Genomic DNA, 27,239 nt, shown 5'->3' on the forward strand with positions numbered 1-27,239 from the left:
CCATGGCCATTTGAAACAGGTAGCCTTCTGGAAGACTCGGTTCCCTCCCCCACCCACCCCATGCTTAATTCCACATTTATAGATAGTCTCCCACACAACTTTCAATCTCCTGAAATTGACAGGTGCAAACACTGATCAGCACACCCTTCCAATCTCTTAACTCTATAGAACACATACCCTCTATCCCTACAAATAGATATATCACACACCAATACTATATACTTTTTGTTTAATTTTTGTTTTTCACAATTTCTGTTTCAGTTTCATTTTCAACTACACACCTCATACCACTAACATGAATCCAAATATAACCATACTGATATTCTTAATAACCCTTTTTTCAATTCAATTTTGTTCACACCACTACCAGCATAAGCACACACCTCAAACTCGAACACAAATTATCATACACCATGGCATGCTTTGTTCCTGTAACTTATCTGCTGGGTGCTGGTGGAGAGTTCTAAAAAATAGCCCTCCTACCCCCCACCTCACAAAATTATAAAGTATCCCATTCACTATATGCCCAAACAAAAATGATGTCCAAATTCATATTCCTTATGTTACTTGCCCTTGCAAATGATGTGGAGTCTAACCCTGGTCCCCCAGCTAATTCTAGTCCTAATCTCCCCACTAAAAAAAGGCCTCGCTTTTGTGCACTGCAACATCCGTAGTTTACTCCCTAAACTGGATGCACTGCAAGCCTGGTGTTCCCATTACAAACCAAAAATCATTGTGCTCTTAGAATCTTGGTTAACGACTAAAATACCAGACACCGCCATTGCAATACCGGGGTATTCATGTTTTAGAAATGACAGAGCAAAGAGAGGAGGAGGCATTGTTATTTATGTTGACAATTCCATAAAGTTTACCCCTTTACAAAACCTTAGTCCTCCTGCCACCTTTGATTTCCGGCACAATTGAGATCCTGTGCAGTAATTCAATCATTGTTGCAGAAATCTACCGCCCACCTAGCTCCCCTGTGCATTCCCTTTCTGACATAGTCCATCTCCCTAGTGAAACCATAGCTCATAACCCTAAAAGTGAACTGTTGGTCTTTGGAGATTTTAATATTGATTGGCTGAATCCTAAAAATAATAGTTCTTGCACGCTGTTTAAGACTTTGCAGCTAACTCAATTAATCTCCTCCCCAACTCGCATAAACATTAAAAGCCTTAACCATACCCTGCTAGATTGGATTCTTTCCACTTCTCCTGATAGAATCCAGGAGGCCGGTGTTCTCCCAAACACTTTCAGTGATAACTGTTTAGTGTACTGTGTGCGCAAAATAAAGGCTATTAAATCCTCTCCCAAGGTTAAAATAACTAGGTCCTTCAAAAAATTTAATCTTGAATCCTTTCTAATGGACATCAAGAACCTCCCATGGCACAGATTAAACATTATCCCAGATCTAGACTGTGCTGTTGAATTCTTTCAGTCTGAACTCCTACAAATTTGGAATCTGCATGCCCCGCTGCGTAAGGTGAGGGTAAAAGGAGCACATATGAACTGGATCACTGCTGACCTCATCCAAATGTACCAGTTTCGGGATTCTTTGTGGTCAAAGTTTAAGCGTACCGGCTCTATGAATGATCACTGTGCGTATAGACAATGGCGAAATATATGCACAAAACCAACAAAATTGGCCAAGGCCCAATATTTCTATGAAAATCTGAACAATAACATCTCAAACCCTAGAAACTTTTGGAAAGTCATAAATAAACTACAAACTCCCCCAATCCACTCCCAACCCTCCACTGTCAAAGTGGATAACCAAACCCTGCAACTACCCTTAGATGTAGCAAATGCCTTTAACAATTATTTTGTCAGATGCTCTACTGCCCTGATTGCCAAGCTAATAAATGGCACGCATCCTGACACTACAAATGTGGATCAGGTCTCACTAAATTTGCAAAGTCCCAATATAGACAAGTTCATTTTTAGACCTGTACCTGTTAGTGTAATTGAAAAACATCTTAATAATTTAAAAATGAAAAACCAGTCCGGACCTGACCAAATCCCAGCAATGCTGTTGAAGCTCAGTGCGCCGGCAATTGCTAAACCCGTCGCAACTCTAATTAACGAATCCTTGGTGTCTGGATACATACCCAAACTTTGGAAGACTGCGAGAGTAGTGCCTATCCATACAAGTGGTGACACTACTTTGGTTTCTAACTATCGCCCTATATGATTGCTCCCACTATTGTCAAAAATCTTAGAAAAATGTGTCCATACGCAACTATGTGAGTATTACCAACAATCAAACTATCTGACCCCTGATCAATCGGGCTTTCGCCAGAATCACTCCAATACAACTGCCCTCTTAAAAGTTTGCAATGACATCCAAACTGGCATGGAACAAGGAAACCTAACTGGAGCTATTTTCCTTGATTTTGCTAAGGCCTTTGACACAGTAGACCACGACATTCTACTGCACAAACTCAAAAACTCAGTTATTGGTGATCATTTGCTAAACTGGTTTTGATCGTATGTATCGGATCGCTCGCAATATGTGTCCATTTCTGACAGCGACTCCCTCCCTCTCCCAGTCACGTGTGGTTTTCCCCAAGGTTCTATTCTCGGCCCCCTACTATTTTCATTATTTATAAATGATCTGCCTAATGTCTGCAAATCCTCAAATGTACACATGTACGCAGATGACACGGTAATCTATGCGAGCAATTCCAATCTACCGCAGCTTGAGGCTGTGCTCCAAGACCAGTTTACAGAGGTAGAAAAGTGGATTGCAAAAAACAAACTGTTCCTGAACACTGACAAAACTGTCACAATGATCTTTGGAACAGTACCTAAATTACACAAATTACACAATTCCCAACTATCCATCAAAACAATTTCAAATGGCACACTGACCGCAGTCCACTCTTTCAAATACTTGGGTATGATGTTAGACCCCAATCTATCTTTTGGCCTGCACATAGAAAAGCTTGCATCTAAACTTTATCCAAAACTAGGTGCCCTGTACAGAAACAAATCCCGCCTAAGCCCTTCAGTAAAGGAAAAGATTGTACAGCAAATGCTGATGCCAATCATTGATTATGGGAATGTAGTATATGCATCTGCATCGCAATCACACATTAATAAATGTAACACATTGTATAACTCGTTCTGCCAATTTGTGCTACATTGTAATCACAGAACCCACCATTGTGACATGCTAAAAGAACTAAACTGGCTGTCGCTGGAATCCAGACGCACCCTTCATCTTTCCAGCCTTGTGTTTAAGAGCATTTCTGGGAAGCTCCCACCCTACCTGAACGCAATGCTTTCCCCGGCTGTTCCCACTTCCTATAACCTCCGATCCAGTACCAACACTTTACTTAGTCTACCTCAATATAAAAAGAAAGCAGCCCGATCCTCCTTCTCCTACAGATCACCGCATTTGTGGAACGACCTCCCGCACAAATTAAAATCTTCCCTAAGCTTAAAGTCTTTTAAGAGATCCCTCTCTACATACCTCAAAACATAATGCACCTGTCATGGTTGATTATATATTTCCTACCTGTTAAAATTTGTATATATTGTATATTAATATTGTTTTTGTATTTTATTGTACACTAACTGTAACAATGCAATGATTTGTGGACCCAAGACATACTTGAAAACGAGAGAAATCTCAATGTATCTTTCCTGGTAAAATATTTTATAAATAAATAAAGATTGGTAAGATTTTGTGACAAACATTTAATAGGAAATACTGTCTAAAAGAATTTAGATAAGTAGTGATGTGTTATAAATGTCTAAACATTCATATTATTGGAAAAAAAAAGTTATTTTATATTTAGGATATAAAGTTATATGTGTTCTTCCTTATGTAAAAAATACAGAAAAATTCAAAGCTACCTGAGGTGGACAGATTTACAGCAGGTGGTGTAGTTGTGTCAAACTTGAAAGTTGTGGTGGGTGTTGTGGTAGTTGTTTCACATGGGTACACATTTCTGTCTATGGTTCCATTAGTTGAACATCTGGCTGTTATGCACCCTCCAATTCCATCAGTGGTATTATAGATGATCTCTCCATACTCATATTTCATGTTTCCATAATAGCAATAGCATGCTGTAAATATCAGTATAATGTTAGTTTACAAAAAGGAAGATGTTTGTGCAATATTAAATATTGAAGGAAAAATATTCTGAGCGATTATTCATTACAAATATGTTTCTAAAATTAACATCATCTTTGTTAGTGTCTGAAGAAGAAATGATTGAAATAAATGTGAATAAATAAATAAGTTGGTAGACTGACTTATTTCGATTGACTAATGTAAGAGGCAATGTAACTCTGAATATATGTTTATGTTTATTTAAAAAAAAAAAAAAGCAATGTGTAGATACTTTCATTGATTTATATTCCAAAAAGATATTAAGAGAAAATAAAAGGAACAAGGCAGGTAGATGTGAAAACTATTTGTGGCCCATTAAAATAAGAATATGAAACCCACCTCTGAGGTCCATCTGACAGCGACGTCCTTTTCTGGTACAGATGCTGACAAAGAAAAAATAAATTAAGAAATTATTCTGTATTGATAGGTATCACAAATCACAAGTGCTACATATCAACTTTTAAAAAGTAAAATGTAATAAGCAAAAAATAACCACTCTATTATATTTTCTGACTGTGCAGATGAAGAGAACATTAGCTTTAATGACAAAATGAGAAAAAAAAATTGTAGCAAATGCAGTCTACAATATAACTCTTCCAACTCCTTCCAAATTTGAATTGACATACTTATATATCATTTACAAAGTATGACCACCATTAGTGGATAAGTCCACATACAGCAGTAGCATGTGCAAGCCCAAAACAAAAGTTCCAGGTTTGCTTGGTGAAATCTGTGCCTCAAATACATTGTCAGCATGTGTAGTATGTTGGTGACGGGCGTCAAGTTTCCTCTGTGCAACCCTAAGCCTAACCTAGCTCTGCCTCCACCACATACATCCCTTTCCCTGCAGTAAGGTCGAAGAACATCCAAGAATGTCTCCAAGCTTATATTTGGAGAATTGTTAAAGTTGATGCTTGGTATAAAATGGATTTTGTACTTCTCAGATAACTGGTGCTTGTTTGAATGGGATCAATTGTGGCAATAGTAATCATCGATAAATATATGTAAGAGGAAGATTTACCAAGATTCACAGTTTTTGTATGAAGGCACCATGTCTCCAACGTTATAGCGTTTGCCATCATCATCATAGCATCCACAGTTTGCCTGTGCAACACACTTCATGATATCCTCATCGAAGAAAGGACGGGACCTAGGGCATTTTGGATAACAGCCTGTGAAAGTAGTTAAAATACAAAAAGATCACGTAAAAAGATCACTGCCCGTGTCATTTGTGACAACTCTCACATCGATTTTTACATACCTTCTAAACCTGGCAGTTGGTTCATGCAATTCCCACTTGGATTTCTGCAAGTCTTCATGCATGGAGATCCGCATGGTTTGTAATGCCACTCACATTCTCCTTCCGGGTTGTAGTAATCACAGAAAAGGGCTGGAAAAAAAGGTCAAAAGTAAAATAAATTCCCCTAGGTACCGAGAGCTCAAAATTCAAAATGTAGAAATACTCTCAGAGAAAAAGGACCATAGCCATGTCAGTACTCCGAGAGTTAGATGAGAGATATCCTGGCGGACTGAAAAGGTTTCTGCTCAACATTTATTCCATTCCTCTCTCTTTCTAGCTCCTTCTTTCTCTTGTAAAAATAATTTTATAGGGAGCAAGCCAATTGCAGAAACAAAGATACAAACTGGTCTTTGCATATTTTGTGAAAGTTTGAAATTAATTTATCACTATCGCCAATCAGCTGATTGCTTGCTGGTTTGTTAAAGGGACGTTCTAAGCATCAAAACCAGTACATCTTAATATAGTGTTTTGGGTACACAGATGCCGCCTACTTGTCTGACAATGTAGAGGTTTGCTAGAACGGTTTACATTTAGCCTAAAACATGTCAGATAGATAGCCACTAGAGTTAAGTCTTGATGAATGTGGCTAATATTATAGAGAAGCATTGAATTGGCAGAGAGCAGCGATGACTGAGCATTCGCCACGTGTCGTCAATGATTCTCTATGGAAAGCATCTGACTGGGCAAGAGTCATCAGAATTAATGACTTTATTCTCTGAAAATCAGGCTGCAGTAAGGAGCTGTCCTGGCCCTGGAGTAGAAGTACATTTTATAGCTTTTAGTACCTTTTTTACATTTATATCTAATCTGAAGTAAATAAAGAACACTATAACTTTATAAACTGATATATATTTTTCAACATACTATTCCTTTACATCGTATCCGTCCATCTCATACAGATATTACTTCCCATAACATTTTATTTTCTAGTGATAACCATAGTTTGGGGTGTTGGAACATTTTTGGGGTGTAACTTACGGCAAATCTCGGGGCTCCTCCATGCTACACAGATTCCAGCTTCATTACAGGCTGCAGCATAAGCTGCTACAGCTGTACAATAACACTCGCAATCTCCTCCTGAGTCACAAGCACAAGTGTCTTGGACGCATGCTTCATTGAATGGGCTGGGGTCAACCTGGAAAATAAATATAATAAAAACCATTTTACGAGCATAGAACATGCTGTTTGTGCCCTGGAAAGGCTTTTGTGAAGAAACAATTCTCCTGGTTATTTGCAAGTAGGCACCTCTCTTTCCATTATTTATTTTAAGGATCTGTTAAAAAAAACTCCTACACAGGTGGGCACCAAAGCCACTACACCCTAATGAACACATGTCCATTGGCAATACATATGTTAGTACTGATGACTGCGTGTGTACTATGACAAACCTTTCCCAGCACTGGATTTCAGCTAAGTTTAAGGTACTTCTAATGTTTATTTTAGTTAAAACCAAAGCTGGGGCCCATGATCTAAATGAAAAGAGTACATCTAATTAAAATAAATAAATAAAAGAATATGAGGTTTCCTTTAACGTAAACCTGTACCTGAATCTCAAATAGTGTTCTCTGTAGCTTTCCATCTCAATCCAACACATCTGAACCCATTACTCCCACAGTTTATCCACTTTATTCCCTCTGGCCCATAAGTGTACCCATACCTGATGAGATGCCATTATCAGACTACTTTGATTGTACGCCATCACATTGTTTAATCTCAGCAATGTCTGAATAATTGCTAATCTCTGTAAAGTGCTTTAATCTCTGTATGTTTTGTGTGTTTTGGTGACTCACCTTGCCATGACATTTAGAGAAGACGGGGCTCATAATAATGCTGCAATGTTTCTGTGACCAGGTCTTTCTGTATGGATTTGTAATACAAGGGTCTCTTAGAGGTTGTGCATCTGGGCAGATGGGTGATGCCTTCCAGCTGTTCCCAAACTCTTGTACATTAACCACGACTGACAGACTCCTTGTGGTAAAATCATTGGACACACTGCCATCATAGTTGCCACAGAGACCACAAACTTGTCCCTGGTAGAAAACAATGCATAGGATGGTAAGATTATTTTTTACAATGAAAACAATTCAGCTATTTGAATATCTGTTTTTGTGACCATTTATCTTGTGCTTTATGTGTCACTACAGAATTTGCTATTTAACGTCCATTCATTATGAGCTATGATTCCCTCAACATCCTCTCTTCTATTATGTATTTTAATTTCTGCTACCCAAATCTATCAAATACTATGAATAGTATTACCTGTATAGAGCATAGCAAATTTACTTAGCAATGGTCTGCGGTGATTTGAAACCCTGCAGAGAGCTTTGGTCTCCCCTAAAGCTGTAGTTGGAATTGTATGGAAAATCGTATACAAAAATGTAATGAGGGGCAGATGGAATTGCATTGCTAATCACCTTGAATTTGGGGCTGAGTTTAATTAAGATACTAGTTTTTTTGTCCCACATGAGAATAAGTCCATTCTTCGCCTCGATTACAAAGTAGATCCCCATCTGTCTGATCTGGTAAGGAACATCACTTCCACTGTCTCTCTCCACAACTTCAAAGACTCCTTCGCTCAGCTTCAGCTCAAAGTTCTGAAATATCATTACATATAAAAGTCAAATGGTGAACATGGAATGGATGTTGCCATAGTTAAAGAAACATTTAATGTGTTACAAAAAATGGCCATATATACCCAATGAGCAGATATAGTCCCATATAAATATGGCTGATTAGGTATCATTGAAAGTCTCTAGGTTATAACATGAAGATATCAGTAAACATTTTGATTTGTGTACATATAGGGAGAAGGTAGGTTACAAGGAGGTGGGTCACTTGTCAAAAGGAAGAGTTGAAGGAATATTAGTCAGTTGATATACATAACAATAATGACGTTATAGGAAATGCTTATATCAGGATGTAAGGATGTACTAAGTTTCAAAAAACAGGAATATGTAGTTGTAAGAGGGATTAGAAGGAAAGGATGTTTAGAGCAATGCAATAAGTAATACAGAGTGGTTACGTGGAGCTGTGGCCTTAAGAAGAGCAATTATTTGTAGCAAACAGCATTTGTTTGATCCAACACGTAGGAGGACAAACTATATGGAGCAAAACGTTTATATTTATAGTTATAGAAATATAGTTATATAAAGAAAGAAATGGGGCTTAGAGAACAGTTGCAAGGAACTGTATAACGATTTAAGGGAACATTAATCTTGAGTTATACGATACAATATGAAGATTGCACCATGTAGTAGCGCGATTTATTGAGACAAGAGAGTTTTTAAAATCAGTTAATGAGAGCAATTAATGGTGTGACAATGAGAGTTTATATTGGACGATAGGAAGAGGCTTTTCAAACAGTTATATGGAGGGACACTATAAGTTCAAAAGTTAAGAGCCCTTAATTTCTTTGTACATACTCCCAAAAACACTTTGATGGCCTTTGAACAGGTAGCCCCAGTTGTTCCGCAAGGAATATTCTCGGTGATCACACGGAATGTCCCATTTCCTGAGTTGGAAGCACAATAATCCTGCAAGAGAATGGCCATACCACGTCATGTTTTATCAGTCATTTCAAAAGAAAAATAAAGATAAAGGAAGAAGAAATGAAAATGCCATAAAATATCAACAGTAAATGTGGTGCTGTAAAGAAATGGACTCAGTCTCTGTTGTTTTTTTATTTTTTTTTCATTTTGTTTTAGAAATGAATTGTTACATAGGAAAATGGCATTCTACAATGAAGAAGAATTTTGCCAGCAATGCAAGTCAGTAACAAAAAATAAATTGCGTAAAATACTAGAGAGGCTGTGTTTCTAACATCTGCCTGCTGGATATTGTTCTACTGGAGCTCAACTGTGTCCTGGTTGAATATTCAGATCATGATGGTATATTCGTCTTTTTTCATACCTGAGTCACAGTATATTCACAGTCACCGCTGAAATCGAATCGATTTCCATCAAAGGTTACGTAGTGTCCTTCCCCATATACCACACAGGTCCTATGGCATTCGTTCTTTGTACACTGCCACTTCCTGCTTTTACAGGTACTAAAAAAGGAAATCCATAAAATTAATATTTTCTTAAAAATATTTAAAAAGTGTTTTGTTTCAGATTTTTAACATCAATTATTCCAGGAGTATGTAATAGCAAAAATAATGCAAAATTATAATTTTGTTTAAAAAGACAAAACAAATCAATTCTCAGAGGTCATTATGTTGCTTTTGGAGTAATATATGTCTCGTACTACTCCTCCTTTCTGTATGGTGTTGTTTAGATAGAATGTTGGTGTAATGATGACGTCTACTGGTCATTCTGCATATTGCAACTGTTTGTAAAATAAGGGATGCATATTATCTTGTGGCTTACCATGTATTGCAGTCTTGTTGAATAGTATCCCCACTATGGTAAACTTCACCATTGTACAAACAAGGACATTCTGTTTTAGGCACACAGCTGCCATTGTTATTGAGCACCAGCCCATCAGTACAGACACAGCCAGAGGCACATTGAATGCTGAACTATAGATAAAGAAAAAATAAATAGTTTAAAGTAAAGTAAAAATAATATCCGAAAGTATTACTTTACTGAGAGGGTAGTGGAATTATGGAATAGCCTTCCAGCTGAAGTGGTAGAGGTTAACACAGTAAAGGAGTTTAAGCATTCGTGGGATAGGCATAAGGCTATCCTAACTATAAGATAAGCCCAGGGACTAATGAAAGTATTTAGAAAACTGGGCAGACTAGATGGGCCGAATGGTTCTTATCCGCCGTCACATTCTATGTTTCTATGTTTTTATGTTTAATATGAGTTTATATCGAATGATAAAATACATTGATATCATCTACTCCATGTTAGAAGATGTGTGAGTGACACTTACTGGCAAAGACTGGAAATGTTTTTAGTTCATTTTATGTCATGCCTCTCAGATGTCTCCCTTGCGGAGAGACAGTTCCCAGATTGGGATCCACCCCCGGTCATTTCTGCCTACACCAATGTATTTGTTCGAAACATTTAGTATGGATGAGCACAGCTGAGAACTTGTTAAGTTTAACCCAAAAAGTTTTCGGCCTGGTCTCAGGCTAAATGTCTATTCTCCAAGTATTAGTAGCTACCCAACTCACAAGCTTCTAATACACCATAACCGTCTATATTCAGTAGGATCAGCACAATCTGATGTGTTGCTTTTCTGAGTCATGAAATCTGATTTCCCACAGGAAGCAGGGTGAGACGGCAGTTAAGTTAATGTTTTTATGTATGCATTATTTTTAAACATATGTTAACGCTAAAGCAGTGTTTGTTTTTATTTTGCTGTTCCTTAAATAAATATTATATTCATATATGAAGCATATTTACTTACACAATCCAAGTCTACTGTCTGACATGTTTTCTGACACTCGACTCCCATTGATACATTGGCACAATCAACATATAGCATGTTATCTGGACATTCTGTAATACAGGAGGAGGTTTATGTTGTTTAGGTGTAATTAGGAAAACTCTCACTCAGTAGTGGCTAACGAGTGTGTTAAAAGCTTAACAAACATGTATTCCTGACACTATAGCGCCGAAGTGGCCGTTTAGAATACTGGTCCCCATTCTGTGGTTTTACTCGCCTTTTTCCCAATTCTGCGGTGGTCTCGCTACGGCTGATTCCACCTCCATGGCTGAAATCAATCTAATCTAATGCTTTCCCATTGGAAAGTTTTGGGAGGCTATTAAACATTCGCAGCAAACGGCCACACTGCACCAATCAGCATCTCCTCGTAGACAAGTATTAAATAAATGCATCACTATGGGGAGCGTTCGGTGTTTCCATGCACAGCACACGGAGCGGCACTGACCCAGAAAGCACCTCTAGTGGCCGTCTGAGTAACTGTGCATTAAGCTGTATACTATACAATAAGCTGTATATCGTACATTAAGCTGTAAACGTTCATTAAGCTGTATATCGTGTATTAAGCTGTATACCGTACATTAAGCTGTATACTATACAATAAGCTGTATACCATACATTAAGCTGTATATCGTGTATTAAGCTGTATACTGTACATTAAGCTGTATACTGTACATTAAGCTGTATCCCATACATTAAGCTGTATACGTACATTAAGCTGTATATTATACATTAAGCTGTATACAGTACATTAAGCTGTAAACGTTCATTAAGCTATATACTATACATTAAGCTGTATATAGTACATTAAGCTGTATATTATACATTAAGCTGTATACCGTACATTAAGCTGTATACTATACATTAAGCTGTATATCGTACATTAAGCTGTAAACGTTCATTAAGCTGTATATCGTGTATTAAGCTGTATATTATACATTAAGCTGTATACTATACATTAAGCTGTATATCGTACATTAAGCTATAAACGTTCATTAAGCTATATACTATACATTAAGCTGTATATAGTACATTAAGCTGTATATTATACATTAAGCTGTATATCGTACATTAAGCTGTAAACGTTCGTTAAGCTGTAAAAAGTACATTAAGCTGTATATAGTACATTAAGCTGTATATTATACATTAAGCTGTATATCGTACATTAAGCTGTAAACGTTCATTAAGCTGTATATCGTGTATTAAGCTGTATACCGTACATTAAGCTGTATATTATACAATAAGCTGTATACTGTACATTAAGTTGTATACCACACATTAAGCTGTATACTGTACATTAAGCTGTATACTATATATTAGGCTGTATATTATATATTAGGTTGCATACTGTACATTAGGCTGTATACTATATATTAGGCTGCATACGTACATTAAGCTGTATATTATACATTAAGCTGTATATCGTACATTAAGCTGTATACCGTACATTAAGCTGTAAACGTACAATAAGCTGTATATTGTTCAATAAGCTGTATACTATTCAATAAGCTGTATATTGTACATTAACCCCTTAAGGACCAAACTTTTGGAATAAAAGGGAATCATGACATGGCACACATGTCATGTGTCCTTAAGGGGTTAAGGGGTTAAGCTGTAGTGGTTCTGGTAACTATAGTGTCCGTTAATGCTGTTTAGAGACTCTAACTTGGCCCTGTGTTGAAAAGAGCAAATTCTCATTACTGCACCACTAGGGTTACACTTCGGGTTAGAATTAGAGTTAGAGAGGCTTTGAGTTGGATTATTCTGCTGTTCATGAGGGCCGGATGGAACTCTGCTGTGTGTCATAACAGACACAGATCAATATTAATTGTCCTGTAGTGGAGCTCTGACCTTTTGAATGCAGTTTTTTATACCTTGCTTTATGATGCTTGCTATTTAAACATCAGCGTTTTAATGTCAACATTTTTAAAGGGAATTTTTCTTTTTGTCATTGACTCTGTCTTGATTCTTTAAAATTTCTAAAATGACTTCTGAAACTATATTTTTGTAATACTGCAAAAGTGTTATATGTGTTTTACCTGGGACAATTCTGAATGTTGCTCTGTAGTGCGTGCTCTATACAATATGCATTTTTAATTACCTTTATACAAACTTGGTGCACTCCCAGCACAGTTCAATCTGCCACCTTGACATGTGCTGCAATAAAGTCGAACAAAATGAATTTGGTTAGAGCCAAAGACACAGCATGTTCTCAATAATCAGAACACTCTCTATTGGAGATGGTAGGGGAAACTATACAGATACAAAAGAGAGTAGAGTTTATGTTCTTGTATTTGGCAGGTTAACCAAGACTCATGTTAACCAGTCATAACCTTTTCTTTTGAACTTACAAAGAACTTGAGATGAGGTGAACAACCTGACAATAATTTTTGTAATTGAGTTATTGTGACATCTAGGAGCTGTTCTTTATGTAAATTGACAATGTATAACAAAACTCAACAACATCAGCAATGGTATTAGAGCTGAGACATTTTACTTTAAAAGCCCTACTATAAGGGAGTTTGCAGAGGTAGTACAAGTCATACACTTAGTTAGGAATAACATACCTTCCATAAAAGCTCACAAAATCCACATATACTTATTCCCCATGACCCAGCCATGGACGCCAAATATTGTAAAAATGTATCTATTGACCTTTTTTATTATCAGGTTAATCATTTTAAAACTGTTTTGTTGCTTACCACATGGCTCCATTGTCAAAGATGACCTCTCCAGCAGGCATTACTGATCCCTTGTAGAAGCAGGGACAATCTTTGGCCGATACACAGGTTCCACTTTCATCTAAAAATGTTCCATCGGGACACCCACAGCCGTCCAGGGGATTGTACTTGACAGCACAAGTTGGGTCAGGTTCACTAAGCGAGCGACAAGTTTTCTGGCAAGAGCTTATAGTGTACTGGTAGGTAGAGTTCTTGGGACAATTCTGAGTATATTTATCTACAAGGAAACATGGATATTCAGGTTCTGCTTGCAACAGTGGCTAACAGTGATCAACTTACTAAAATGTATCAGCTAAATTGTTTCATGGTTGCCTCTGAGATATGTCTCTCAGCGTCAAACGTAAAACTGGTGGATCAGCAACTTAAAACTATTTGAAATAAAAGAATCTATGTAAAAAAAAACCTCAATGAGCACATTTGTACAGGTGATTAAATAAGTTAGGGCATTACATTGAACATTTGTTATGGTTGGGGATAAAAATGTATTGAGGAAGCAAGAATCGCATAAAATGAAATTAAGGAATCTGCAATATGAAGATTTCTCAACAAATGCATTAATACAGTAAAATAGGGATCTGTGAGCAGTGATATGTATCATGTACTTCAGAAGCACAATTTCCTGTATTGTGTAAGTGCTGTGGAAAATGATGGAAATAACCCTATAACTCACCACAGATTTGACCTCTCCACTCAACCAATGTGATCCCCTCAGCAGCACATGCTCGGACATAGGATGAAAAAGCTGCGCAGACACTGTCGTCACTCTTCTCATAATTACAGCTGTCAAAAATACAATTCTGTGTAGAAAATACAGAACAATACAGTGTTCAGTTATTTAAATGTACATCAGAGATACCACATATCCAATTGAGTTAAGTTTAAGTTCAAGTTCCTTATTCATTATTATTCAGTGGCAGCAAAAGGATATGTCACCCACCTTCACATAGACCTTTGGGTTCACTATGTCGTGGCAGGGATAAAACGGTCCTTTGGGGTCTAAGAGCAAGGAGCACCAGTAGCGAGCATACTTCTCTGTTAGAAAAAATGGCAGACAGTATGGGTTGAACATATTTGAATGGTAACACAATATATTTACAAATATGTAAACATGTTAGGTATGAATAAATAAGACACAATAATCTTTACTTTTTCTATTTGCAGAAAAAATGAAAAACATTTTTGGTTTCTTAGTGCTAGTGGAAAGGAAGTGTTTCAGTAAATGGGAATTGGGAATGAATAAAATCAATACTTCTAAAATACTGAAACAAAAGGGGTTGTGAAAAAAGTGTATTGTGAAAACGGTAAGTTTCTGTAACATGATGAATTGTCATACACTGCTGCAGTTTATAAAGACAATGCGTCTTGCGAGCCTAGGTCAATGCACGATAATTGATCTGAAAGCCTCCGTACCATTTGCAACGCTGAGTGTACATGGATCTTCATAGCTGTCCTTTATATCGTCACAATCTGCTTGACTCTTCCATGTATTGGCAAATGCTGCAGCTGTACCTTCCAATACACCACTTAGAGATCGAAAATCATCTGTACGAATATTGTTAAAATTTCCACAGAGACCTATCATCAAAAACAAAACAAGTGCTTCTTATTATTATTTTATTTTCCATTATAATAGAAGGCCAGTAAATACAAATTGCTAAATATGTTAAAGCTACACGTTCTCCCGTTAAAGTTCATGTTTGTGACATTACATGGTATCTATGGCTTATTACCTCTACAAAGTTAATCTAATAGACTTGATAGCCCTCTCTTTTATTCAAACATGTCTATGAGTATTCTACATTTGTTACAAGATCTTGATGCCTCAAAGTATCAGGAGGCCTTAAGGGTTCCTGTGAAATGCTTAGAGATAGATACAATCAGGAAGAAGCATGGCTTATTCTGGTCATATATCTCTAAGGGTAGGAGTATTTACTTACCGCATGTTGCACCGAGAAAGTTATGATCCAGTGTGACGAAGATCTGCATTAGTGGGACCAATTGAACTTCAATCTGTAAGCCATGAATGCTGTGAATAATCAGGTAGAATGAGGATGGCTGGAACACAATAACGCTTTCTGAAAAACAAAATGTGATAATTGGATAATGAGAAAAATGTAGCAATGAGTAGTAACTGTGACGTTCAGCGCAGAACCAAGCACACTAGCAGCACTATATACGCACTAACCAAGTTACTTTGGTGTTAAATAAGGTTATGAACTAAGAAGTTAGAGTTTCTTATGCAGAAAATATGTCATCATGTCTGACATGTTTCTTTGAAAGCTAGAAATGATTTGGCAACAGGTTAATAGGTCAATCTAATTATTACAATTTGTTAAGTACTACCCTCCAGAACTGAAACACTGTACATGTCCTTGTTTCATCTGCAAATTAGGAATGGACATCTCATTCTAATAAAGGTATAAAGGCCAGCACCCAATACCAATGCTAATTATCCATTTGTTGATTTGTATTTTCATCTTCCTTTATTATATAGTATTTATATTTCATTTATACTAATACTGTATATAATTATATAGTACTGTACCTGTAGCCAGTGGTAACTGAGCATAGATGCCATTCAGGAGAACTGTACCAGTTGATTTTACAGTGACAACCTATTAAAAAAAGATACAGAAAACTATAACGATATAGAGAGATGCTCAGTATTTCACTTTTTCTTATTAAATACATCAATCTTATCTTACAATTCTGTTATAGTTAATAAAGTGACTTTTGACTCACAGCGGTTCCATTTTCCAGAGACAGGGTAATGCTCTTCAGGCAGGTCTCTGTGTCAGTGACACCACATCTCCGCAAATCGGCCAGGACAGTAAATGTGTTATCGTCACAGTCCTGATACGAAAACATGTCAAAGTGTCAAAGTTAATAATGGGTGGTGGTCTTCTTCCTTCTCTGTCAGGGTCTTGGCAATTTATGAGTTGAAAATTCTCACCTTAGTAAATATATAACTACAGTCCCCATGGAAGGTGTAGTGACCTCCATCATAGGTGTTGATATGAGAACCTCCTTCCAGAGAACAATGTCCAGGACAGTCAAAGTCTGTGCAGCTCCACTGGCCTCCTGTACAGGTACTGATATAGAAAGAATGCACTGACATCAACAATAAAACATCAGAGGAAGTATGGGGTATATAATGAAATGCCATCTTGTACATATATCTCAAAGTAGTAGGAAAACTAGAAGAAAAACAAGACTTTCAAAAGCGGGAAGACAAGATAAAACACAACCTGCTAATGTTAACAAGATTGGATTTGGGAGGAATGCATCATATGTTGATCGAAGGACAGCTGAGGGATAAATTACTTATAATGGTGGCTGCGAGGCTGTAACAGGGATACATCAAGACAGAGAGAAATAACGTAAGTAAAGAATATTGGGCAAATGGAATTTGCTACTTACCAGGTGCGGCAGTTGGTGCTGTAGGATTCTCCTGGTGCGTACTTCTGGTTGTTATGTGTACAAGAGCATTCACTTTGTGGGACACATCCCCTGTTGTCAACATCATCCAATACAGTTCCTTTAAGAAAAGGATATATTACTTGTGGATCAAACATAAAGAATGAGTATTTAATCAGAAGAATTAAACAAGGGATCACAGTATTTCTTCCTTAATTCTTTTCCTTAAACTATATAATGTAGAATTATATTTTCTTAAAGTTAAAGATAACCCATATTTGGTTCTATTTTCAGATGAATAGATAAGTTACCTGGAGGACAAAAGCATCCATCGATACAATGTTCTTCACAAACCAGTGCCCTGTCAGGATTAGAGCAGGTGTCCGTACACGGTGACCCACATTCCATATATTCCATATTCAATGGACATTTGGCTCCTACCAAAATAAAAAACATCATTAATAAATGGAGAACGCAAAGTCATCAATTTTCATACTTCCAATAAATAGTTATCAGCTGTACTAGCTGTCAGATAGGGTATTTACCACAAATAGTATTATTTCGCCAATTTTGGGGTGAGCCGCCAGCATGGGCGCACTGACGTGAGTACTCAGCCAGAGTGTCACAGAAACAGGAGGCATCAAAAGAAGTTGTGCAGCTGCACAGATCCAACATGCAGGAAGCCACATATGGATCTACTGGAAGTCGTTGGTTACAGTCAATGAAGGCTGGACTGGTGAGCATTCTAAAGCATGTTTCTTGCTGTTGGAGCGAGAGTTGATGGTTACTATTTTATTCTATTATAAAATAGAATATGTCTTTATAACATAGTAGCTTGTGAGATTAAGAGTAGAATATTGATATAGGACATAAATGAAATGCTTCAGACATGAATTCAAACATTTCCTGTTTCCTCTAAAGATGGAGGGAGATGTGCTATAGACTTTGGCCACTCTGGTAATAGAACTCTAGCACCCTTTCATTTGTCAAATCTTTGTACCGTTAAAACATTTTGGTTATTTTCAATTCATTTTTTTTTTAAATACTCATAATTAAAAATAAAAAAAAATAGAAATAGCATATTTCTTATTTAGTATAAACTATTACTTTACCAGTCTACAGAAAAGGAGAGTCCCCGCCCCTCCCTCTTTTATTTTATTTATATTTTCTATCTTTAATTGACAACTGGAGTTTCAGCAATTGGATATTTTAACTACTTTGGTATTTAAATATTATTGTTTAAGTATATGTTGCATTTTTTAAAAGAAATACTGTATGCACTATAACCATTTTATCCCATTGAATTGGTTATAGTTCATGTATTCCTCTAGTGCTGTCCCACCACTCAGTGTTAAACCATCTTTGAGCAGTGTTAAACTAAATTAGAGTCCCTGGTCACCCACAGCCAAGCCCCACATTTACAAGGAAGAAGAAAACTTGTGCTGATTTAAAAAAAAAATGCATATTTTATCATGCATTTATCCACTAAACAACGAACTGTAGTGAATCGAAAACTGAATCCCATAATTTTGACAATAGCTGATATGGTGTAACTCTCTCAAAACTCTGCAATAAGTACAACTTGGCTGTTCTCTTGCTGTGCTATTTTGTTGTGTACCTTCCAATTAATTAGATGACGCAGTCAGGACACATTGCTGACTGGAACTGGCCTGAAATAGTGCTCTCAGATTTCCAAAAGATTTATGGAATTGTATTCTGAGTTTAAAGCTCACTACTGACCCAAGAAGATAATGGGCATCATAATGTTGACATCTTACCAGGTCACTGCAGTTTTTAGGGGCAGCTGAAGTAATGTCTTCACATAGTTCGGTTGGTCCATCCAGTTTTTGAAAATTTCCAAATTGCAGAGGGGTCAGTGGAATATCTACAAGAATACAAAGAAATATCACGTTTTGTATTTTGTTTTCTCTGATATTATAGGTAACGAGCTCTAATTAGCTCATCTTGCTGAATGTCAGCACGAACTTAACTGTTGGCACATGTAAACATGGAAAACTCACCATTAATAATGAAGTCATCTTGCTTCAACCCATTCATATTTCCACATAACCCACATGTGCTGCCGTTGTATTTGGAGGGCAGGACCAGCTAGAAATAAAAGATAACTATGAATATTTGTAGGGATGGGAGAAATGTTGGAAGCCATGTATAAAATGTTGTGTTCTGAAAATTGAGAGAGTCACCATGGCAAACCAGCAGTCACAGCTTTTATATATAACCCCATGAGTAGATGTTCATTAATTGGAGACTGGATGTAGTGGGTTAATCAATAAGAAGTAATTTGGGCTAAAACACCCTTGTGTCAAAGAACTCAAGGTGCAAAACCCATTCCATCTCACCATGAGGGCATCATCTTCATTCCACATGAAGACCGGTCCAAGTTTAGCAGTAACCTTCACATATACACTGCTCTGTTGTATTTGTACCCCAAACTGACTGTATGGAAGAGTGACTCTGGAAAATACAAAAGGTAATGATCCTTTGATTTAGTAGCGTACTTACATAATAACTTAGCTGAATAAAAGATTTCAGTGCATGAAGCTCAATGTTTAAAACATATATTTTTATGCTGTTGATCCTGAACAAGACAAAAATCCAATCTGGAGTGATGGACAATTATGCCACAAAAAGGGGAAAAATCATTCTTGACTCCATAATGATTATCGGATTTCAGATAAACAACCTGTTCAAATACAAGCGAATTATTGGACTTGTGTAAAATATTGGTTCTGGCAAACGCATTTTAATACATATCTGGATAAGTCGACTAGTTAAAGATTCACTTATTCTTTAAATACACAGGTAAATCTCGGATTAATTGATTTCTCTAGATATAGATTAAAAGGCATTTGGCTTGCTGGTACAGGCTGGAATACATTTTTGCACAAATCTATTAATTTTATTCTTGAATATTCTTTTGTTTTGTTATTTTCAAAAGAAAGCATCCAGGGCTTTTAAAAAAATATCTACAAAATTGTAATTACTGTATGTAGAAATGCCCATGCATTTCCTAACTAGTATTTGTATTTCTATATTATTATATTGGTGTATAATGCCGCCTGGTTGAGGGACATATTATCTATCTCTAAGTAGGACACAATATACCAGAGATTGCTGTATTCTTTTCCTTGTCAGGCCATTATCAAATTTGCTATTGAGTCTAAAAAATTTTAGTTAAATAATTTGTGCTGCTACGATATGCCATCTAATTTTCCAATAAACAAAAAACCTTTCAACAAATCTGGTGATTTCTATAAAGAGACCTCTTTTTGGCAATCCAGGTGGAGCCTTAGAAGTCTTTAATACAACAGTGGTTCCTTCAATACTAGACTTACTGCTCATCTCCCACAGAGACGTTTCCTTTTGTCATTTCAATGACAAGTCCCTCAATCTTCATGATCACATATGAAATGGTGGTATTCTCTGCACCTTCAGCTCGTCTTATCTGAATATTGAAATCTTCGTAGTTATTTTTGCAGTTGGAGGCAAACAGGTAGTTGCAGGAGCCAGGGAACTGAAAGATGTCTCCATCGAAGTTCTTGTAGTGGAAGTTACCCCATGTGCTGCAGACTTGGTCATTGTGTGGCGGATTCAGACCTAAGGTGGAAGTATTTATTTTACCAGGTACTTTGATACTTTCCTGATATTGTTGGTTTTATCAAGAATCTTTTCAGATAACACAAATTTGACAATAGGATATGTATATGTTGAATGAAAACAAATTGGCCAAAAACATTTATTTTAGACACAGATGATTATCAAATGATACATGTTTTTCTCGTAAGCTGAAAATTAACTTGTTAGATGCAAATGTGACACGCTTAAGTCATACAAAAGAGAAACATTAAAAATAGATTTAGATATAAGGCTATTGCCTACCAGCCAGCCTGAGCTACTGAGTATGTCCTGGGCAATACGAGGCCCTATCTTAGGTCATTGAAAGCAGTTTAATGTTCCTTATTGTGCCTTCTTATGCTTAATAAAATATATTTGTTTCAAGTTGAAAATTATATATATTGACAATACAACTTTAAATTTAAGTTTATATGTGACAAGCATAGTTAAAAGGACACTCCAATGACCAAACACAATTTAATTCAATACAATCTCTGTTTAGTAGATATATACCAAGTGAAAACATGCGTGCATTAATTATGCATTTTTACATGGTGGTTATATCTCAAGCCTTTGTATGCCCTCCCCTTCTAACCCCGCCCACACTTTCTGTGACTGTCCAATCACAGAATTCCCAAAGCAGCTCAATAAGAAGTCTTTACAAGGCAGGTACTCTGGACAATGAGTTGTGCTTCACTGAGCTAAACAAACCAGGAAATAGCAATACCTATTGCCTGCTTGAAATCCAGGAGGTGTAACCAGGTTCATTTATAAAAGTGAAAATTTCTATTGAGATCTACACTTTTTCTAATATGAACAAACAAACAAAAAAATAAGTCCCACTCTTTCACGCATAAGCATTTCAGTAAGCTTGAATGCTTTAGGAGAGTCTGGAATGTCCCTTTAAGCCAATGTAGTTGTTCAAGGTATTGCAAAAGAGCTTTCACACATACATTAAAAATGTCATTTTTGGAATGCTGTTTATAATATGGAAGAATTATATGCAGACCTCCTGAGAAGACTACCTACATGTAATAAAGTGTGGTTCCAAATCTTTTCAAATAGGGGATATGAAAACTGACGGGAGGTGAATTGAAATTTGCAATACGCTGCCGTGGTTATAGTTCTATGAGTGTTTGAGATATGTTGCCCAGGTATTTGACAAACTGTTTTGTAGGCTCTTCCTAGCATTTAAAGCCTGCCCCCTCTGTAGCCAGAGGGGCCAGTCTTTCGATACCAGAGCAAGACCAATGACAAAATAGTATCAAAGAAAGCTAGAGGCTGGCATCCAAATACACATAGCACTATAACAAGGACATTGAACTTTGGTGGTTATGGCATATGTCCTTTCTGAAAATAAAAAAACAACATTGCTGATGAACGTCCAAATCCAATATTGTGTCAAGGCTGGCTATAAATATTAACAAACATCCCGACAAGTTGAGGTTTTGTAAATGATGAGTTTCGTATCTATTGTAATGACAACTCACCAACCTGTCTCTAAATAAAATAAATCCCCTTTATCATTTTGTTATACAAACCTATTTTAACAACTTTCTTCATACAGCTTGCCATTGATGACAGACAGATAGGTTAAAAGGGAATAGTGAAATATAAAAATGAAATCAGTGAACAGACAGATAGGATATATAAACAAATATTGAACAGACTCCGTATTTGAATAGGTTGAGTAGAATGTACCACATGTGACCACATCCACTTCTTGTGTCCAAATTTTAAGTCTATGACTAAGCTTAAAAATGTGGTCACAGATCTGTCAGGCAATATCACTTACCTCTAGATTGTGTTTCAGTCGGGAAGGTCAGAGTTAGAACAGAGAGAGTCCAGAGGACTGGACCCATTGTCCCCATGTTTGTTCAGTGATAGGGGACTCAGAGAAAATTCAGCAAGTGGATGTGGTTTGCTATGAGATGCCTAGGTATTTATATGGTTGCTGCTCAATGGGAGCGGTTAGTAGGATCTTAATACTTACTGATCCGTGTAATTACACCAAAGGAAAATCTTCAAACCCATAATTTTGTGATAGATTTGAACTCTGATAACCCAGATTTACATTGATCCCTGTATTAGACATTTTGCTATTTTAGTAAATCATATACACAGTATTATACTCCATCATATCAGCAATGTCAGTGGTCATCAGTGTATAAACATAGCTGACACTATATTATCATAACATATGTTCTATAAAAGACAAAATATTCAACTTTATGATGGACAGGTAAGTGCTTATTTTTCTTGAAAAATTATGACTATTTTTATTTGTAAACATTTTTATTTATCAGCCAGAGGCCTTGCCCTAAAAACTTATGAAATGCTGATATTTATATTAATTTCAATTTATTGTGCCAAACCATATCAATTTTTCACACCGTGTACATGGTGATAAAACTGACTGACTCCTAAACCACGTATTAAAACATGTGTTATCGCCTTAAATAAAAACATAGTAAAAAAAAAAATGGAATGAACACAATATAAATTAAAAGTGAAAAACTGCAGAGAGTGAGGAGAGCATTTGTTAAATAGATTATAAAATCTGTAGTACGATGCCTAACTGATACATCGCCCCTTCTATATACAATGGCTCTGATCTAAAAATATTGTTTAAGCAACTGTCTTTTTATAATGGGCAAGTTTGTGCCAGTTACATACTCCCTGGCACAAGCATCAATTAATTTGCCAATGTGCCCCCCAACATAAATAAAAGTATTCCTGTTTGCAAACCAGTACAATTTAACACAAAATAAACCTGTCAAAAAGCATTCATACTTATATAAAATCCAAAACATTGCTAATACACCCCCTTAAGCTTCATTCAGTATAACCATATAGACGAAAAAAAATAACTCTCCGTGTTCTGTACCCAAATGTTTTGTATTGCTGCTTTCTACATCAAATCAATCACTGTGTATAGATGGTTCTACTGTAATCAATAAATAATACAATGTGTTACTCAAAGTCCTCCTACCATTGCCAACAGTACCAGGTGGTACTTTCTAGTAAATGTATTTTTTCGATACATCATGCGAGCGAAATTGCTGGCAAATATTTTGTTAAATTTATCATTTTCTGACCTCTTCAGTTTTTATGCGAACAAATATTGAACCCTTAGTTTGCTGTGTGCAGCATTTATCTTAGAGGAAATTCCCTAGTAGGGGGTTGAGGGGTGAGTCACCCGACCAAATATCCCAGATCAGGCCTAACCCTTGAATTTCATCAAATGTAAAAAATAATAAGAAAAAACAAATTTTAGACTACATGCAAACAAACACAAAAGTGGAGTAAATCAGTGATAAATAGAGAGAGAAAAAAAACGTATCCTGAACTAAATGTACTCAGATATAACAATAATCCTCAATCTAAATCAAGCACCACCGATACTATATATCACATGATCAGGAATATAAACCACCAGGTGGAGACAGGTAATGATGAGATGTGCAATCATAGTCTATTATATTATTATTATGTTATTATTTATATAGCGCCATCAGATTCCGTAGCGCTGTACTATAGAACCTCATATCCCATAATTGTCCAATACATAGGCATACACAATGGTTACACGCTAACACAGGGCCAAATTGTCCTTTCTGACACTGTTTAGGGTTGGTGTATTATCTGTTTAAAGAAAAACTAAATTCAAGAGTGTTTCTATAAATGTGATTATCACTAGAACAAATGTTAAATATTCTCTGAGTGACCGGCATACTCTGATTTAACTATTTTGTGTGCTAGATACATATCATTGGTGCATTACAGGACCAAATATAACATAGAATTAGATAAAGTAAACGTCATGTATCTATCACTTCTCTATTATAAGATGACACACCCTATAATTGTCCTATCCTATTACAGATATATTATACAGATAATGAAGTGCCACATGACTGTGTTACAGGCAAACATTGCATTGTACAAGTGACAGATACCATAGTATTCTATATTACAGTTTACAATAGTTTGTGTATATTCGAGATGCCATATGATTGAGTTATATGTGAACATTGCATTGTATAAGTGAGTGATATCATATTACACTGTATTAAAGGTGTACAATAGTTTGTGTATATTTGAGATGCCATATGATTGAGTTATACGTGAACATTGCATTGTATAAGTGAGTGATATCATATTACACTGTATTAAAGGTGTACAATAGTTTGTGTATATTTGAGATGCCATATGATTGAGTTACAGGTGTCCAGATGTAAAGTGCACTGTACACATTGTCTAGAAATATTACATCAGTCTTTATTACAAGTGTACAATGTCCTGTGTATTTTCGAAGTGCCATATGATTGAGTCACATGTGTAAATTTCACTGTATCAGAGTGATTGAATTGCATTGTATAAGTGAGATATCGCATATTACACTGTATTAAAGGTGCACAAACTGTCAGAAACTGCTTCATCTGCATGCTCGTCGTCCTCATCAGGGTCTCGACCGGACTGCAGTTTGTCGTCGTAACCGACTTGAGTGGGGAAAATCTCACATTCGATGGCGTGTGGCACTTTGTAGAGGTGTTCTCTTCACTATACAGGGCATATGGCAGACAACATGTATGGCGTTGTGTGGGTGAGCAGTTTGCCGATGTCAACGTTGTGGATCGAGTGGCTTATGGTGTCGGTGGGGTTATGGTATGGGCAGGCGTATGTTATGGACAACGAACACAGGTGCATTTTATTGATGGCATTTTGAATGCACAGAGATACCGTAACAAGATCCTGAGGCCCATTGTTGTGCCATTCATCCACGGCCATCACCTCATGTTGCAGCATGATAATGAACGGCCCCATGTTGCAAGGATCTGTACACAATTCCTGGAAGCTGAAAACAAGTTCTTGCATGGCCACTATACTCACCGGACATGTCACTCATTTAGCATGTTTGGGATGCTCTGGATCGGCGTATACTACAGTGTGTTCCAGGTCCTGCCAATATCCAGTAACTTCGCACAGCCATTGAAGAGGAGTGGACCAACATTCCACAGGCCACAATCAACAATCTGATCAACTGTATGTGAAGGAGATGTGTTGCACTGCGTGAGGCAAATGGTGGTCACACCAGATAGTGACTGGTTTTCAGAACCCATCCACCTGAGCTTCCCCTGTGGCCGCCATCCAAGTTCTCCCTGCGGCCGCCAGCACACCTATCTGTCTGCCCACCCACAGGTAGCAAAAAGTATGTATGTCAGTCTGTCAGTGGGAGTGTATGTGTGTGTGTCTGTGTCATGCTGTGTGTGTGTCTGTCTGTGTCATGCTGTGTGTGTCTGTCTGTCATGCTGTGTGTGTGTGTCTGTCTGTCATGGTGTGTGTGTGTCTGTCTGTGATTGAGTTATATATATATATATATATATATATATATATATTTATTTTCAGTTGCAAGAAAAAGTATGTGAACCCTTTGGAATTATATGGATTTCTGCACAAATTGGTCATAAAATGTGATCTGATCATCATCTAAGTCACAACAATAGACAATCATAGTCTGCTTAAACTAATAACACACAAAGAATGAAATGTTGCCATGTTTTTATTGAACACTTTATTTATTTATTGAATAGCTGTGTCAGTTTATGTATCTGGCTGTGGTGTGTTGTGTCTGGCTGTGTGTGTATCTAGATGTGTGTGTGTCAGTGTGTGAAACTGACTGTGTGTTAATCTGGCCGTATGTGTGTGTATATCTGGCTGTGTGTCTATCTGTTTGTTTGTGTGTGTGTGTTTCTGGCAATGCATCTACCTGTGTGTGTCTGGTTGTGTGTTATACGCCGATATCCCATAATTACTTACTTGTCTTGAAGCGTGGGCCGGTGTTCAGCGCTCACCGCGGTACTGGAACTTCAATTTCAGGTTCCGGTTTCCGACGGGACTGAAAGGAAGTGTGCACACTTGGGGCACACTATGGGATGAGGGGGGGGGGGGAATACTATGGGAGAGGGGGAAATTTCCTGGAATTTCCTTCTTAAAATGAGGTGCGTGTTATACGCCGGTGCGTGTTATACGCCGATAAATACGGTATATAAATGTCAGTGTGTATAAATGTGTATCTATGCGTGTGGCAATGCATACATCCCAGCGTTTCAATGCCAACACTGCACACAAACACACTAGTATATTCCAACGCTAACACTGCACACAAATACACCCCTGCGTTCCAACAACAAAACTGCACACAAATACACTACTGCATGTCAGTGGCGGATCCAGAGCCTGATCTCGGGAGGGGCACTAGTAGATTATTTAAAGAAATAATCCAGACACAATAAGCACTACAGCTTAGTGTAGTGGTTATGGTGTCAATAGTGCCGAGACCCCCTCCCAGAGTAAGTAGTCAAACCGTTTAAGAACAGTTTGACAACTTACCTGAGGTCTGCTGGGAAATGGGGTTGTAGTAGGGCATAGTGGTGTGTGTGAGTGGTGCAATGTGTAAGGGGTGCAGTGTGTGTGTGTGTGTGAGGGGGACAGTGTGTGAGCAGTGTGTGTGTGTGAAGGTTGTAGTGTGTGAGTGAGGGCGGCAGTGTATGTCAGGGATGCAGTGTGTGGGACAGTATGTGTGTGTAACAGTTGCAGTGTGTGTGTGTGAGGATTGCAGTGTATGTGT

At 37.1% G+C, this 27,239-nt stretch overlaps 1 protein-coding gene across 1 annotated transcript in view; it reads right to left on the minus strand.

Annotated features, from left to right (window-relative positions):
• Positions 1-22,479, minus strand: part of LOC134578576 (mucin-5AC-like) — a 46,246-nt gene extending 23,767 nt beyond the window's left edge. The window contains exons 1-28 of the mRNA XM_063437545.1: positions 22,404-22,479; positions 20,329-20,590; positions 19,333-19,447; positions 18,994-19,081; positions 18,751-18,857; positions 17,518-17,734; positions 17,284-17,409; positions 16,976-17,093; positions 16,509-16,647; positions 16,298-16,408; positions 16,101-16,170; positions 15,493-15,630; positions 14,966-15,130; positions 14,493-14,587; positions 14,226-14,352; positions 13,517-13,772; positions 12,916-12,971; positions 10,779-10,870; positions 9,788-9,939; positions 9,330-9,468; positions 8,843-8,953; positions 7,835-8,014; positions 7,211-7,450; positions 6,399-6,555; positions 5,382-5,510; positions 5,142-5,292; positions 4,460-4,503; positions 3,862-4,074 (exon numbers count right to left, since the gene is read on the minus strand). Coding sequence (XP_063293615.1) covers positions 3,862-4,074; positions 4,460-4,503; positions 5,142-5,292; positions 5,382-5,510; positions 6,399-6,555; positions 7,211-7,450; positions 7,835-8,014; positions 8,843-8,953; positions 9,330-9,468; positions 9,788-9,939; positions 10,779-10,870; positions 12,916-12,971; positions 13,517-13,772; positions 14,226-14,352; positions 14,493-14,587; positions 14,966-15,130; positions 15,493-15,630; positions 16,101-16,170; positions 16,298-16,408; positions 16,509-16,647; positions 16,976-17,093; positions 17,284-17,409; positions 17,518-17,734; positions 18,751-18,857; positions 18,994-19,081; positions 19,333-19,447; positions 20,329-20,590; positions 22,404-22,479 — 3,874 coding nt within the window. The remainder of the gene's footprint in view (positions 1-3,861; positions 4,075-4,459; positions 4,504-5,141; positions 5,293-5,381; positions 5,511-6,398; positions 6,556-7,210; positions 7,451-7,834; positions 8,015-8,842; positions 8,954-9,329; positions 9,469-9,787; positions 9,940-10,778; positions 10,871-12,915; positions 12,972-13,516; positions 13,773-14,225; positions 14,353-14,492; positions 14,588-14,965; positions 15,131-15,492; positions 15,631-16,100; positions 16,171-16,297; positions 16,409-16,508; positions 16,648-16,975; positions 17,094-17,283; positions 17,410-17,517; positions 17,735-18,750; positions 18,858-18,993; positions 19,082-19,332; positions 19,448-20,328; positions 20,591-22,403) is intronic.
• Positions 22,480-27,239: the final 4,760 nt, after the last annotated feature.

This window comes from Pelobates fuscus, chromosome 12, assembly GCF_036172605.1.
Source record: "Pelobates fuscus isolate aPelFus1 chromosome 12, aPelFus1.pri, whole genome shotgun sequence".
Taxonomy (NCBI): Eukaryota; Metazoa; Chordata; class Amphibia; order Anura; family Pelobatidae; genus Pelobates; species Pelobates fuscus.